The following is a 15459-nucleotide window of genomic DNA, read 5'->3' as shown; positions in this document are numbered from 1 at the left end:
CACACTTTTCCTTCTTTTATGTAAATCAATCATATTTACTGACATAAATATATAACTCTCATTTGCCTATTTGTATGATAATTTAATATCTACGTGAAAAAACATCAAGTCATGTGTTACGGAAATCAGTCATATTCACTAACACATCTAGATCTTATCTCCTTGTTGTGCATGATAATCTAATATATACATGAAAGAAATCAAGGGATGTGTATCAATAGGTTAACCCGATTGATTAATATAATAGTTGTTATATTATTATAGGATTGTTATCCTACATCTTAGTAGTGAAGTTTCTTAATTTTTAAACAAGTTTATAAGGTTATAACATGTTTATTTAGATGTTAATTTATCTTTTTTAATTTTATTCTATATAGACATGTAATAATTCTCTAAATCTTTTCACCAACAGCATACAATTTATCCACTTTTTATTAACAATTTGCATACTAATTAAATCTTTGTATAGATCATATAATATTATTACACTTGCATTCATGCAAAGTGAAAGGTATATAAGTTGTATATATATAGATAGAATTTTTTTTTTTATTTTAAGAAGAAGAAGAATGCGACTTGATGGCATGAATAAAACACTTCTCTTAAAATATTTTTTTATAATTTCAAGATATAATAAAGTCTTTAACACACTTATCAGAATATTAAAAATAACAATATAATGACGTTATTTATATATTAAATGAACATATACATATTTCAATGTAAATAGTCATCTTCTTTCATAATATAACTATTCAAAAAGTTATATTTATTCATAATTCTTCAGTCACGTCTTTTCATTACTAAGCACTCTTCATAGATAATATTTATTATTTAATTCAAAAATTAAAGTAATACAAAATCATTGCTTATTAATATTTTATTCTAAGAGTCCAAATACCATCATTAACAAACTATCTAGCAATCCCCCACTAATTTGAAATGTTGGTTTTTTCTATAAAATATAATTTTTATTTCTACTTTTCACACAAGCAAATATTACGTACACAAAAAGGTATCTCTCGATTTAAACTATTAATTAACAAATGCATCTTAAAACTTTAATGAAGTAGATGGTGTCCAAAAATTAAAACTCGACTCCTAGTGTTATAATTGAAAATACACTACACGTAATATTCGTTTATATTTTTGTAAATAGTCATTCACTTTTAGCACCATAATGGCCATGTGCTTATCTTGTTCATAATAAACATTTACAAGAAAATTTCAAAATTCTTTTTGTTAAAGCCGCACCACTCCTTATGTTTATGTAGGTGGAGTTTTCATTAATGTCTCCATTGCTCTAAACATTTTCTTTCCATAATATAATATTCAAACTCCATTAAGAGTATAAACTCAACCTCTATATGCAATGAACCACACTACCTTTAAACAAAATTTTAAGGAATGAGTTCTATTAGTATATCACAGACACGTAACAATAACTTATTTTTTATCCATTGAATGTTGTAATTGGAGGTTACTAATTAAAAGTTGGGTTCTCACTATTGGTGTCTGATAGGGGTCTTAAACCCATTCCTTTTGTCTGCCACTAAAAAAACTCATTCATTTTGTAGTACTACTTACTAAATCTCTTGGTAAACCTTTTGTCAAAGGATCTGCTAAATTAATTACTTGCAAATTTAACATATGTTATGGTAATTACCTTATTAGAAATTAATTCTTTACTATAATCATGTCTTAAACTAATACGTCTAGATTTTCCATTATAAACATCACTATATGCTTTAAATATTATAGCAACACTATCACAATATAAGGAAATGGTTGGCATCGATTTTGGCCACAACTAAAATATCTAATAACAAATTTTTCAATCATTCCATTTCTTTTCCTGTTGCAGCTAAAGCTATGCACTCAAACTCCATTGTTGAATGTGAGGTACAAATTTGTTTCTTAGATGCTTTACTAATGGCACCACCTTCTAATGTAAGTATTCATCCTGAAATGGACTTATTATCATTTGCACTGGTAATCTAACTTGCATCAGAGTATCCTTTTAATACTCCTGGATAGTCTGAATAATGTAAGCCAAAATTTTTAGTTCTTTTAAGATATCCAAGAGCTCTCTTAATTGTTTTCCAACTAATTTTTATTAGGTCTACTTGTATATCTTGATAATTTGTAGATTGTAAATGCAATATCTGGCCTAGTGCAATGCATAGTATCACGGTCCACATCAACCTCTGTGAGGTATTGTTCGCTTTAGCTAGCTAGCAATCCACACCAACCCCTATGAGGTATTGTTTATTTTGGCCCACTAGCCTCACAATTTTATCCCACAAAAGGCACCTCACAGGTTAAAGGTGGTGTAAACCCTTATATGTCAAGTATCACTTTAGTATATAGCCGATGTGAGATTCATGGCTCCCCTCTCTAAGACCAAGACATCCTCGTTTACTCCCTATTGGGAGTTGCTCTTCTATATGAGACTTTATGGCTCTACCCGCTGAGAGCATTATCTTAATGATGTGAGATTTACATCCACACGAAGTCCGCTCTATTACCAACTGTTACGGTTCACACCAACCCTTATGAGATATTATCCACTTTGGCCCGCTAGCTTCACGGATTTGTCTTACAAAGGGTCGCACAAGTTGAAGGTGGTGTGAACCCTTATTTGCTCAATATCATTCTAGTACATAACCGATGTGAGATTCATTGCTCTCCTCTCTAGGACCATGACATCTTCCTTTACTCCCTACTGAGAGTTTCTCTTCGATTTGAGACTTTGTAACTCTACCCACTGAGAGCATTATCATCACAATACGAGATCAATCCATGCATGGACCATGACACATACCATACATAATACATCAAATAGCACTAGCATATTCAAGTTGTGCAATTACTTGGCCATTATTCTCATTCATTTTCATACTAGAGTTATATGAAATATTAAATTTTTTTATATTGAGATGTTTAAATTTATTTATCAATTTCTCAATATAGTGACTTTGATTAACAACATAACAATTATTATGTTTCTTAACTTTAATACACAAAATAATATCAATCTTATTCAAATATTTAATTTTAAAAACAAAGGTTAAATATTTCTTTATTTCATTTATATAAAATATTTCTTTGTTTCATTTATGTCAATCATGCTATTGCTAAATATTAGCATATCATCAACATAAAGACATATTATTATTCTGTAATCTTCAGTAAATTTTGAGTAAATGTACTTGTTAGTCCTATTATGTTTAAAATCATAAGACAATGTGGATGAGTCAAATTTCTCATGCCATTGTTTAAGAGCATGCTTTAGCCCATAAAGTGATTTAAACAATTTACAATTTTTTTCTTAATTATGGGAAGTATAAAACCTTATATACTTTCTCCCTTAAATCACCATTTAAAAAGGTTGTTTTAACATCCATTTATTGTATATGCAACTTATAAATCGAAGTTAGTGCTATAAGTGTTCTAGTAGATTTTATTCTAACCACTAGAGCATATGTATTAAAATAGTTTATGCCTTCATTTTGTTTGAAACCTTTAACAACTAATCTTACTTTAAAGGTTTGTAAAAAACCATCAGTATTATATTTTCTCCTAAACACCTATTTATATCCAATTGGTTAGGAACTTGAAGGTAAATCAACTAAGACCCATGTGTTGTTAGACATTATTAAGTGTATTTCATCATTTACAACTTTTTTTCAAAAGTCGCATCTCTTGAAGACATTGCTTCTAAAAGTTTTGAGGTCTTCGTCTACACTTAGTAGAATTGGTGTTTTATTCAATATATTGGTTCTTTCTCCTTCAATTAGAAAAACAATTGAATTTGGAGAAACATATTCAGAATTTAAATGTTTCTCTTTTCTCAATCTATGACTTCTTCTTGGCTTAATAGATTCACTAGTTTTTTTTCATCAATTGTTAGAGCCATTTCAACTTGCTTTTCTTTTTCAAAATCAATAGAATTATAAACAAATTTATTTTCAAAAAAATCAACATGTATAGATTCAACTATAACATTAAAATTTAAATCAAGTAATCTATATGCTTTTGAATTTTGTGCATAACCAACAAAAATACTTTTGATGCCTGTAAGTCTTAATTTTGTCTTATAAAGATCTGTAACTTTATAATAAGCTATACACCCTAACACTTTTATAATAATTCAAATTTGGTTTATGTTATTATTCCATATTTCATATGGTGTCATAAGTAATTTCTTCAAAAGAATTCTATTACTTATATAACATGCTGTCAAAAGTGTTTCTTCTCAATTATTAAAAGAAACTTTTGCATTTAACAACATATTATTTACCATATTTGCCAAAGTTCTATTTTTTTTTTCAGTTAATCCATTATGTTAAGATGTATAAGGAGCTATTCTTTGATTAATTATTCCATTTTTCTTCACAAAATAGAGAAAATGAGTTTAAAAAATATTATCTTCTTCTATCACTTCGAAGAATTTTAATCTCTTTTTCTTTTTTTTTTTATTTTTAACAATAGTTTTAAATTCCTTGAATTTTTCAAATGCTTCATTTTTTGTTTTCATTAAATAAAAGACCTTTTCCCTCATCTTGTTAGTAAACCATTTAATTCACGAATATCAGAATGTTCAAGTTCTAACAATTTTGATTTTCTTTACAAATTTCACATTTTTCTAAATTATCTTTTTAACATAAAATGTAACCATGTTTTGACATAAAATTTAAAAATTAAAAATTTAAATTACATAGTCTAGCATGCCATAAATCAGAAGAACACTCAATAGTATAAGCAAAAGAATTATTCATGTCATTGGTACTAAGTTTGAACATTTCATCATAAGAATAGCATTTTCCAACAAATATATCATTTTTCAATACCACAACCTTATCGGATTCTAATACAATTTTAAAACCATTCTTATGCACAGATACAAGATTTTTTTTTTCTAATTTCAATAAGTTAATTTTTGCTCTTAGATAAATTTTAATTTAATCATTTCTTTGCCAAGCACTTTAGCAAGATTATGGTTTCCTACTAGAATTTTTTTAGTCTCTTGAGTTCTCCATAACTTTTGAGCTATCTTTTGTCATTACAAACATGAATAATAGTGTCGAAATCTAGCCACTATTTTGAACATTTTGTTACAATAGCCATGCGTACTTCGGTAACCATTCCAATATGCATTTCAGTCACCATAGTAACGCGTTTTTTGACATCACGTTCAATAAGGTTTAACTTGTTTCCAGAATCAGAAGCAATAATCTTGTTTTTGAGATTTTCAAAATTTTTGAATTTACATTCCTTGAAAAAATACCCCTTGTTTCCACAAGGATAACACACTTTATCACTCTTAAATTTCTTGGACTTCTTAAAGTCATTTTTCTAAACTCTTTCTTTTCATTTTTCTAGATACCTTTTCTTTTTCACTAAAAAAGTTTACATTTGATCTAAGAATGAGTGCATCTCTAGCATGATTTCTACCTCAATATGCAAATGACTTTAAAACTCTTTAATAGTAAAACTTTTTGGAGAACATAAAATTTTCTTCCTATATCAATTCCAAGAATGTGAAAGTTTGGATAGAATTGCTTTTACTTGAAATGAGTCAGGAATTTTGATTTTTAGTTCACTTAATTTAGAGGCTAGAATTTGTAACCCATGTACTTAATCCATAATTGATTTGGTATCAATCATGGTAAACTCAAAGTATCTCAATGCAAGGAATTTATCTGTACCTTTTTTCTCCTTTTTGTACGTTTTCACAAGTGTAGTCTAAACTTCCTTTTGTTGAAGTCTTATGTCTGAAGAGATCATACAATCGATCAGTGAGAGAATTAAGAATGTATCCATGACATATAAACTTGTCATGTTTCAATTTCTCCATGTTAACATCAGCGATGGTTGTGACAGTAGTTGGGGATGCAACAATAGTTGTTGCAGCAATGTTTCTAGAAGATGTTATTTGTGTTCTTTCCACTGACATGATCTCTTTTAGAATTGATGGTTGATCCATCTCAAGAACATAATAAATCTTCAATGTGGTTAAAAGGAATACCATCTTGTTGCTTTATCAAGTGAAATTCGTTTCATTGAATTTATCCAATTTAATCATTTCTTGATTTTGGAAATGAATCTTCACACTTGAATTTGGCCTAGTCTCCATCACGAAATAATTGCGAAAAAAAGTTAAAAAAATACCTTAAGAATGTTAGAAAATTTTTTATTTATTTTAAGAAGAAAAAGAATACGACTTTAAAGGTGTGAATAAAACACTTTCCTTAAGGTGCTTTTTTTTAACCTTTAAGATATGATAAAGTCCTTAACACCCTTATCAGAATAGTGAAAATGACAATGTAATGACATTGTTTATATAATAAACGAAGATATACGTCATTTAATGTAAACAATTGTTTTCTTTTATAATATAACTATTCAAAAAGTTATAGTTATTCATAACTCTTTAGTGACAACTTTTCATTAATAAGCACATTTCATAAATAACATTTATTATTCAATCCAAAAATTAAAATAATAAAAAATTAATTACTTATTAATATTTTAATCCAAGAGTCTAAATGCCATCATTAACAAACTATCTAGCATATATTACATAATTTAAAGCGTGCTACTAACCTTAATTTTTTTTGGTACAAAATAATACTAATACAGGAATATATTATTATATTATTATTATCTAACTCTTACATAGAAATTATAAAATAAAATAATAGTTTTAGTTTATTTGTAGTCCCACATTAGAAATAAAATAATAGTTTTAGTTTATTTGTAATCCCACATGAAAAAATAAGAAGGCTTTCTTCTCTAAGAATAGTTATATAAAGCCCTAGTGGGTTAAGTGTTAAGCATTAAGTTAAGAATAAAAAAAGAATATTTTTTTAAATGAGCAATGCTTATTTTCTCTAGACTCTTTTCAAAAGAGTAAGAGGTTCTATCTCGCCAAGATTGGTGTCCTCACAATGTCCCGACGTTAGTTTGGTATCAAAGCAAGAGGATCATTACTCATTATGTAATTCATATTCTTGCCGCTGTCTGGTTTCAACTTTTCTTGTTCAAGTAATTCTGTCTTTTTTATTGTTTTGTAGTTTTATCATCATTTTTTTTGCATCACCACATCGTCATCACCAAGTCATCGCCATATCATCACTACCATAATTGTCGACCTTCATTTGAGTCAACAAAATTCTACCGAGATGCCATAATGCTTGTCAAAGAAATGTTCATGTGATCGAGATTAATGAATTACATCGTCAAGTTCAAGAATAACAAATGTAACTAGTAAAACATGATGCTGCTCAAATCAACAACAGTAGCTCCAGTGATGAAGAGGATAATGCCAACCCTTTTCATAAAGAATCGACCTTTGAGGAAGAAGTACCTATACATTGTTTTAGAACTTCTACTAATAGAGATTTGAGAATCAAGGTAGACATTCTTGAGTTTGAAGGAAAGCTTCACTCTAATGACTTTCTTGACTGACTCTACATAGTGGAAAGAGTTTTCGAGCTCAAAGATGTTCCTGATAAAAAACTTGTGAAGCTTGGTGTAATTAGATTGAAGAAGCATGCCTCTATTTGGTAGGGAAATTTCAACGGCAACAAGAAAGAGAAGGCCACAACAATATCAAAAAATGGTATAAGATGTGTCTAAAACTCAAGCATAATTTCCTTCTAGAGCACTATCAACAAGAAATTTTTATTAAATTTCATAACTTAAGGCAGAGAACAATGTCGATGAAAGAATATACAATGTTGTTCAAACAACTTCACATAAAGTGCAATGTCCATGAACCTGAAGAGTAAACTATAACTCATTATCTTAGAGGTCTCAATGTTGAAATTGTAAATTTTATTCAATTACAATCATATTGGAATTTAAATGGTGTCATCAAATTAACATTAAAGGTCAATAAGCAATGATCATGAAAAGGCTCAATGAGTTCATCTAGACAACAAGAGTTTACCTCAAACCATGAGAGACAAATTCAGTAACCATTTTGCGTCCAAAAGTAAACTTTTCCAAAACTTCAACCAATAATGATAAAAAAACTACTTTTACTTGTGCTTTTAATATCAACAAAAAGTGTTTTAAATGCCAAGGATTTGGGCATAGTGCTTCTAATTGTCCAAATTGAAAAATTATCATTTTTGTAAAAGAAAAAGTTATGGAAGAACCTAGTATAGAAAAAGTAAAGAATAAGTTAGAAATATTCAACGAAGATGAGACAGAAGAAGTTCCTGTAAACCATGGAGAAGCTCTTGTCATTCATCGTAACCTTAACAACGCTATGATTATTGAAGATGAAAGTTGGCTTCACCACAACATTTTTTATACAATGTGCATATCCCAAGAAGAAAAGGTTTGCAATGTCATTGTTGATAATGGAAGTTGTGAGAACATTGTTGCCACCTTCATGGTGGAAACGTTGAAGCTTTCAACTGAAGCACATCCTTGTCCTTACAAGTTACAATGGCTAAGAAAAAGAAATGAAGTTAAGGTAACAAAGCGTTGTTGTATTTAATTCTCTATTGAAAATAAGTATCAAGATGAAGTCTAGTGTAATGTCATTCCAATGGACGTATGCCACCTGTTGTTAGGACGCTCATGGTAATATGATCGTCGAGCTCACCATGATAGATACAAAAATATTTATTGCTTCTTCAAAGATGAAGCAAAAATTATGTTGACTCCACTAAAGCCAAAAGATCACCCAAAGAGACAAGAAAAAGATAAAGCACTCGTCACTGTGTTTAACCTCAACAAAGCTTATCGTAAGTCAAGCCACTTATACCTTTTATTAGTCTATAAGGAGAATGAAGTATCTTCATCCTTATCCAAGGATGGTCAAACAGAAGTGGTCAATAAAAGTTTGGAAAACTTATTGAGAAGTTTTGTGGGCAAACATATTCGCCAATGGGATCTTGTATTAGCACAAGTAGAATTCTCTTACAGCAATTCTATGAGCTAAACCGCTGAAAGATGTCCATTCGAAGTAGTGTATGGAAAATGCCTTCTTAGTCCCTTGGACCTTCCTCCATTACCAATTACTCATGAATTAGCACTAATGCTTATGAACATGCTAAGCATATCAAAAAGCTCTATGGAGAAGTCCGAAAGAAGATTATTCATCAAATTGCCAAATACCAAATGCAAGACAACAAGCACAAAAAGCCAACTAGTTTTAAAGAAGGAGACTTAATGTGGATTCACTTAAAAAAAGATCATTTTCCTAAGTCTCATGCAAAATTATCTCCTCAAGCTGATGGATCATTTCGAATCTTGGAACGTATTAATGAGAATTCTTGTAAAATTCATCTTTTTGGAGGATATAAAGTTTCTTCTTCCTTCAATATAGCTGATCTTTCTCTTTATTATGAGAAATACGAAAAAGACATGGATCATAAAGGCGATTTGTCTCCAATCTGAGGAGAATGATATAGGCTTATATTATTATATTATTATTATTTAGGTCCCACATAAAAATTATAAGATAAAATAATAATTTTAGTTTATTTGTAGTCCCACATGGGAAAATAAGAAAGCTTTCTTTTTTAGAAATAATTATATAAAGCCTTAGTGGGTTATGTGTTAGGTATCAAGTTGAGAATGAATAAAGAATATTTTCTTAAATAAAAAGTACTGATTCCCTCTAGATTCTTTTCAAACAAGCAATGGTTCGAACAACCAAGGTGCGAGTTTGGTCATTTTACACTTTAATGGGGTAAAAAATATTTTCTTGAATAAGCAGTACTTATTCCTTCCAGATTCTTTTTCAAAAGAGCAATGGTTCGATCAACTGAGGTGGGAGTTTGGCCATTTTGCACCTTAATGGGGTTTCTAACCTCGTCAAAAATGATGTCCTCGCAACGTCTCAACGTCAAATACGAACACAATTAAATAAAAGTAGAAAGATTCTATTTAGTCTAAAACCTCGAATTAAACAGGACATTTCCAAAATAAAACGAATAGAATAGTGACATCATAAATATTGTGAAAGTTATTACATATTCAACTTGTAAGAATGATTTTAATCCGAATTATTCAGTCGATTTTACTGTCATGGAAATTGACTTCCCAATTTGATGACAGAATGCTGGTGAATGAAAGGCTAATGAACCTTGCAAAATCAGGCAGGAAAGCATGAGTTAAAATAAATAGCGCCAAATTAATTATCTTGTTACATGTCCCAGGCAGACAATCAACCTTAACTTTTTCGACAACCATTTGCCATCATTTTAATTAGGTAGAATGAAGTTCTTAAGTCTTTCATAAAGCTCCAGAAGAAATAGCTTCAATAAATTTAAAAAAGAAAAAAAGAAAAAAGGAAGAGAGACAGAGGCTTGTGATTGAGTCATGTAAAGTTATAAAAATTCCATTACAGGTTGTCTATGCAAAAAGCTTTAGAGTTTTTTTCAAGTATATATAATGACGGCAAAGTGCCAAAATGAAAATGCTGTGTATAAGAAGGTTTTACAAAATGGCCAAATTTGGCATCATATTGTAGTGGTTTTGCCCTTTGTGGGAAGGTTCATGCATGGGAAAGGGGCTGGGGTATAGCCACTGTCCAATCCTTTCGAAGATCGTTGGCTTACTTTGTTGCTAAGAACTTTTTCTATCGAATGCAAAACTGATTTTGAAGCCTTACCGGTTCTCAAATGACAGCAAAAATAAGAGTTGTGGTGTCCACCTCTTTTTTTATTATTATTATTATTTCTTTGGTGTTGTTTTGTCATTTTCACACCTCAAGGACTGCCATGCAACTCAACTAAAAAAGATGAGCAATCTTTGTTTGAGAGTGTTTGGAAAGTTACAAGTAACTATCAATCACTTTGTCATATAGATATACACTCAGTACTGAAAGAAACATTTACAGTACAAATACCACTAAAGAAAAGCATGTCCAATTAATTCTGAATTTCTATCAAAGTCAATTTCTTTTCTTTTTTGTTTTTGTTTCTTTTTGCGAGTCTCTTCATCTGTATTGACTACATGTCTTGGCCACTAGTGCTTGAAATACAAGCTACACCATCTTTTTCATGTCTAGAATCTTTAAATCTTTTTATCTCATGTTTGTAAAGTCATTTTATCCAGGTTACTTAATCTGATAAATGGTCTTCAATTTGAGTTTAAGCATTGTCAAGTACTTAATCTTAGCCAAAAAAAAATCCAAAGATAGACACAGGGTCCTTATTGTTGAAGTTTTCCATTTGTAAAAGACTCATAGTGGTACAGAGCTATTGTAAAATACTTCAGCAGAACCTGTTATTTTCCAATTTCTAGGATATAAAGTAGACCACAAAAACAATTCTGAATAGAGAGTTCCATGTACTTAACAGAGGAAAACGGCAGTAAAGTTGCACAATGACTCAAAAGGAAAAAAGCTTTTTTACAACCCCAATCATGTAGATGAAAAAACTATAATCTAAGTTGCTTATATCCATATTGTGTTGGTGCATCAATGCATTAGAAACCATAAACTGATCTGTCCCTCCAATCTCAGTCACTTCAGCACAACCAATGCATGTGATTTATGAAAACCGTGTAGAGGATTTTTTTTTAAGGTTAAAGTAAAGATGTCACATTGTTTTCAGTAATTTTGGATAGAAGTGGGGGCATTTCATTTCAAGATCCCACTCTTGGTGATAAGAGGGAGGCTCAAAAGGAAATTGGAAACTGACTTTGCTATCTATAACTGGACGAGATAGAACAGTAGTAGAATACTAGCCTCATCATGTCAAGCAATGCTATCACTATTATTCTCTTGTTTCTCAACATCTCTTTGCTTCCAGCCATCTCTGCCTTGAACCAAGAAGGCCTCTCTTTGCTTTCATGGCTTTCAACATTCAATTCTTCTTCATCTGCTGCTTTCTTCTCTTCATGGAATCCGTCCCACCAGAATCCATGCAGATGGGATTACATAAAATGTAGTGATGGATTTGTTAGTGAAATCGCAATAACCTCCATCAATCTCAGTAACAGTTTTCCCACCCAGATCCTTTATTTTCAGCATCTTACTACTCTGGTCCTTTCACATGGAAATCTCACTGGAGAAATTCCACCTTCGATAGGAAACTTGTCATCACTGGTCACCCTGAACCTTAGTTTTAATGCTTTCACAGGAAATATCCCAGCTGAGATTGGAAAGTTAGCTGACTTGCAGTCATTGTCTCTGAATACAAACTTTTTACATGGTGGGATTCCAAGGGAAATTGGAAACTGTTCAAAGCTTCAGCAGCTTGAACTGTTTGATAACCATCTATCTGGAAAGATTCCTACAGAAATAGGAAAATTGGTGGCTCTGCAGATTTTCCGGGCAGGTGGGAACTCAGGTATCCAGGGTGAAATCCCAATGCAGATATCAAATTGCAAACAACTTTCTTTTCTTGGTCTAGCAGATACTGCTATTTCAGGGCAACTTCCAAGTAATATAGGGGAACTGAAGAATCTCAAAACTCTTTCAATCTATACAAGCAATCTTAATGGTCACATCCCACCAGAAATTGGTAATTCTTCAGCTTTAGAGGACTTGTTTCTTTATGGAAACCAACTTTCTGGTCAGATTCCCGAAGAACTGGGTTTATTGAAAAATCTCAAGAGGGTGTTACTGTGGCAGAACCAGCTAAGCGGGAGAATTCCAGAATCTCTGGGCAACTGTTCGGGTATGGCTGTCATTGATTTCTCATTGAATTATCTAAGTGGTAAAGTTCCTTTGTCTCTTGCCAATTTAGTTGCATTGGAGGAGCTTCTTTTGTCTGGGAACAACATTTCTGGTAAGATACCTCCTTTTGCTGGCAACTTTTCGAGCCTAAAGCAACTGGAATTAGATAACAACAGATTTTCCGGCGAGATTCCACCAGCCATTGGACAACTAAAGGAGCTTTCTCAGTTCTTTGCCTGGCAGAATCAGCTTCATGGAAGCATACCAACTGAGCTAGCCAACTGTGAGAAACTTCAACATTTGGATCTTTCCCACAATTTCCTTACTGGTTCTGTTCCGAGTTCTCTGTTCAATTTGAAGAACTTGACCCAATTGTTGTTGATATCAAACAGACTTTCAGATGAAATTCCACAAAATATTGGTAATTGCACCAGCTTGACCCGTTTAAGGCTGGGATCAAACAGCTTTAGCGGTCATATTCCATCAGGAATTGGGCTTTTACACAGTTTGAGCTTTCTTGAATTGTCAGAAAATCAATTTACTGGAGAAATTCCTCCTGACATTGGCAACTGCACTCGTTTAGAAATGGTAGATTTGCGCGGAAATAAGCTCCAAGGTACAATTCCAGCGTCTTTTGAATTTCTTGCTGGTCTTAACGTCCTCGACCTTTCAATGAACAATATAGGAGGCACCATTCCTCAGAATTTGGGGAAGCTCACATCCTTAAACAAAATGGTAATCAGTGGAAACTACATAACAGGTTTTATCCCAAAGTCACTAGGAAATTGTAAGGATTTGCAGTTGTTGGACATTAGCAGAAATAAAATTGCTGGTTCTATCCCAGAAGAGATTGGTCGATTGCAAGGACTGGATATACTCTTCAACTTGAGTTGGAATGCTTTAACAGGACCTATTCCAGAAAGCTTTTCAAATCTCTCAAAACTGGCCAACTTAGACCTCTCTCACAACATGCTAACTGGGAGCCTGAGGGTACTAGGTGGTCTTGACAATCTTGTTTCTTTGGATGTCTCATACAATAATTTTTCAGGTATCCTTCCAGATACTAAGTTATTCCATGATCTCCCCTCCGCCGCATTTTCTGGCAATCAAGAACTCTGCATTAACAGAAGCGAGTGCCACTTGAGTGGAAATCCCCATGGCAAAAAATCAACCAGAAATCTCATCATGCGCACTCTTTTCAGTGTAGCTGTAACTATTGTAGTAGTCATTGTTGCTGTGTTTTTGTTTATCAGAGTTCATGGAGCCAAAAATGAAGATGATTTTTTGGACTGGCATTTTACCCCATTCCAAAAGCTTAACTTCTCGGTGAATGATATTTTGACGAGTCTGTCTGATTCAAACATCGTTGGAAAGGGTTGTTCGGGCATGGTTTATCGTGTTGAGACACCCACGAAGCAGGTTGTTGCAGTGAAGAAGCTATGGCCAATAAAAAAGGGTGAGTTTCCCGAGAGGGATTTGTTTTCTGCAGAAGTTCAGACTCTTGGGTCAATAAGGCATAAAAATATAGTGAGGCTACTGGGATGCTGTGATAATGGAAAAACTAGATTACTCTTGTTTGATTACATCAGTAATGGAAGTTTGGCTGGATTACTGCATGAGAACAGGGTATTCTTGGACTGGGATGCAAGATATAAGATCATACTGGGAGCTGCTCAAGGTTTAGCTTATCTTCATCATGATTGTATTCCACCAATAGTTCATCGTGATATCAAAGCCAATAACATCTTGGTGGGACCACAGTTTGAACCTTTCTTGGCGGACTTTGGTCTGGCAAAGCTAGTTGATGCTTCAGAAAGTCCGAGAGCTGCCAACATAGTTGCAGGTTCTTACGGGTACATCGCTCCTGGTGAGTACAATCAGGTTATTCAACAACCCATTATGCGACAAATCTCCCATGATTTCTTCCTATAAACCTACATTTTGTTTTCAAATTTCTTTGCAACCGATATCAGAAAGAATAAGTGACTTATTTTTCAGAAGATATATATATTTCTTTATGAGATATCTATCACATGGATTAGTTTATAGCATGAAACAGAAGTCATGTCTTTCTATCATTTTACTACTAACATGTTCCTAGCTTCGTAATCTTCCAGATTTTGAAATCTTCTGGGACATGTTCCTATTTCCATCCTGTATTCCTGTAGATAGCTAATCCTGACATTATGACAATTTGCAGAGTATGGATACAGCATGAGGATCACAGAGAAGAGTGATGTGTACAGCTTTGGCGTGGTGCTCCTAGAGGTTTTAACAGGAAAGGAACCGACCGATAACCAGATTCCAGATGGTGTCCACATTATTACTTGGATTAACACGGAAATTCGAGAAAGGAAAAAAGACTTCACAACCATTCTTGACCAGCTGCTCCTCATAAGATCAAGTACACAAATCCAAGAGATGCTTCAAGTGCTCGGGGTGGCTCTCCTATGTGTCAATCCATGTCCCGAGGAACGTCCCACTATGAAAGATGTAACAGCAATGTTGAAAGAGATCAGGCACGAGAATGAGGATTATGAGAAACCAAATCTCCTCGGAAAAGGAATAGCAAACAACCCGGAGGCTGCAGTTCATTGCTCTAGTTTCTCTAGATCATCTGAGCCTCTGATTAGTTCACCTTCTTAGTTGCCAGTCTCCAATCTTTGTGCATTAGTTCATTGGTATTTTTTGTAACCGTCATTTGTATAGGTCTCATAATATGTAGCACAACTAGGGCTCTCTATCTACTTTACCGTTAACTCAACGGCTGCTTCATTAATTTGAATGCATTTCTCAGTATTCTCATA

General features: G+C 32.5%; 1 protein-coding gene across 1 annotated transcript; it reads left to right on the top strand.

Annotated features, from left to right (window-relative positions):
* Positions 11651-15459, top strand: LOC18592556 (LRR receptor-like serine/threonine-protein kinase RCH1). The gene is made up of 2 exons (XM_018126337.1): positions 11651-14519; positions 14853-15459. The coding sequence occupies exons 1-2, from the start codon at positions 11726-11728 to the stop codon at positions 15296-15298; spliced, it is 3240 nt and encodes a 1079-aa protein (XP_017981826.1). The 5' UTR covers positions 11651-11725; the 3' UTR covers positions 15299-15459.

Source organism: Theobroma cacao, chromosome 8, assembly GCF_000208745.1.
Source record: "Theobroma cacao cultivar B97-61/B2 chromosome 8, Criollo_cocoa_genome_V2, whole genome shotgun sequence".
Taxonomy (NCBI): Eukaryota; Viridiplantae; Streptophyta; class Magnoliopsida; order Malvales; family Malvaceae; genus Theobroma; species Theobroma cacao.
Note: the sequence above shows the minus strand (reverse complement) of the source record. Positions and strands in the feature narration are given on the sequence as shown.

Bases quoted from the DNA above. Each gene is read 5' to 3' on its own strand.
- LOC18592556 (XM_018126337.1), top strand. From the start codon at position 11,726: ATGTCAAGCAATGCTATCACTATTATTCTCTTGTTTCTCAACATCTCT. The intron at 14,520-14,852 runs GTGAGTACAATC...GACAATTTGCAG, and splicing joins TTACGGGTACATCGCTCCTG to AGTATGGATACAGCATGAGG.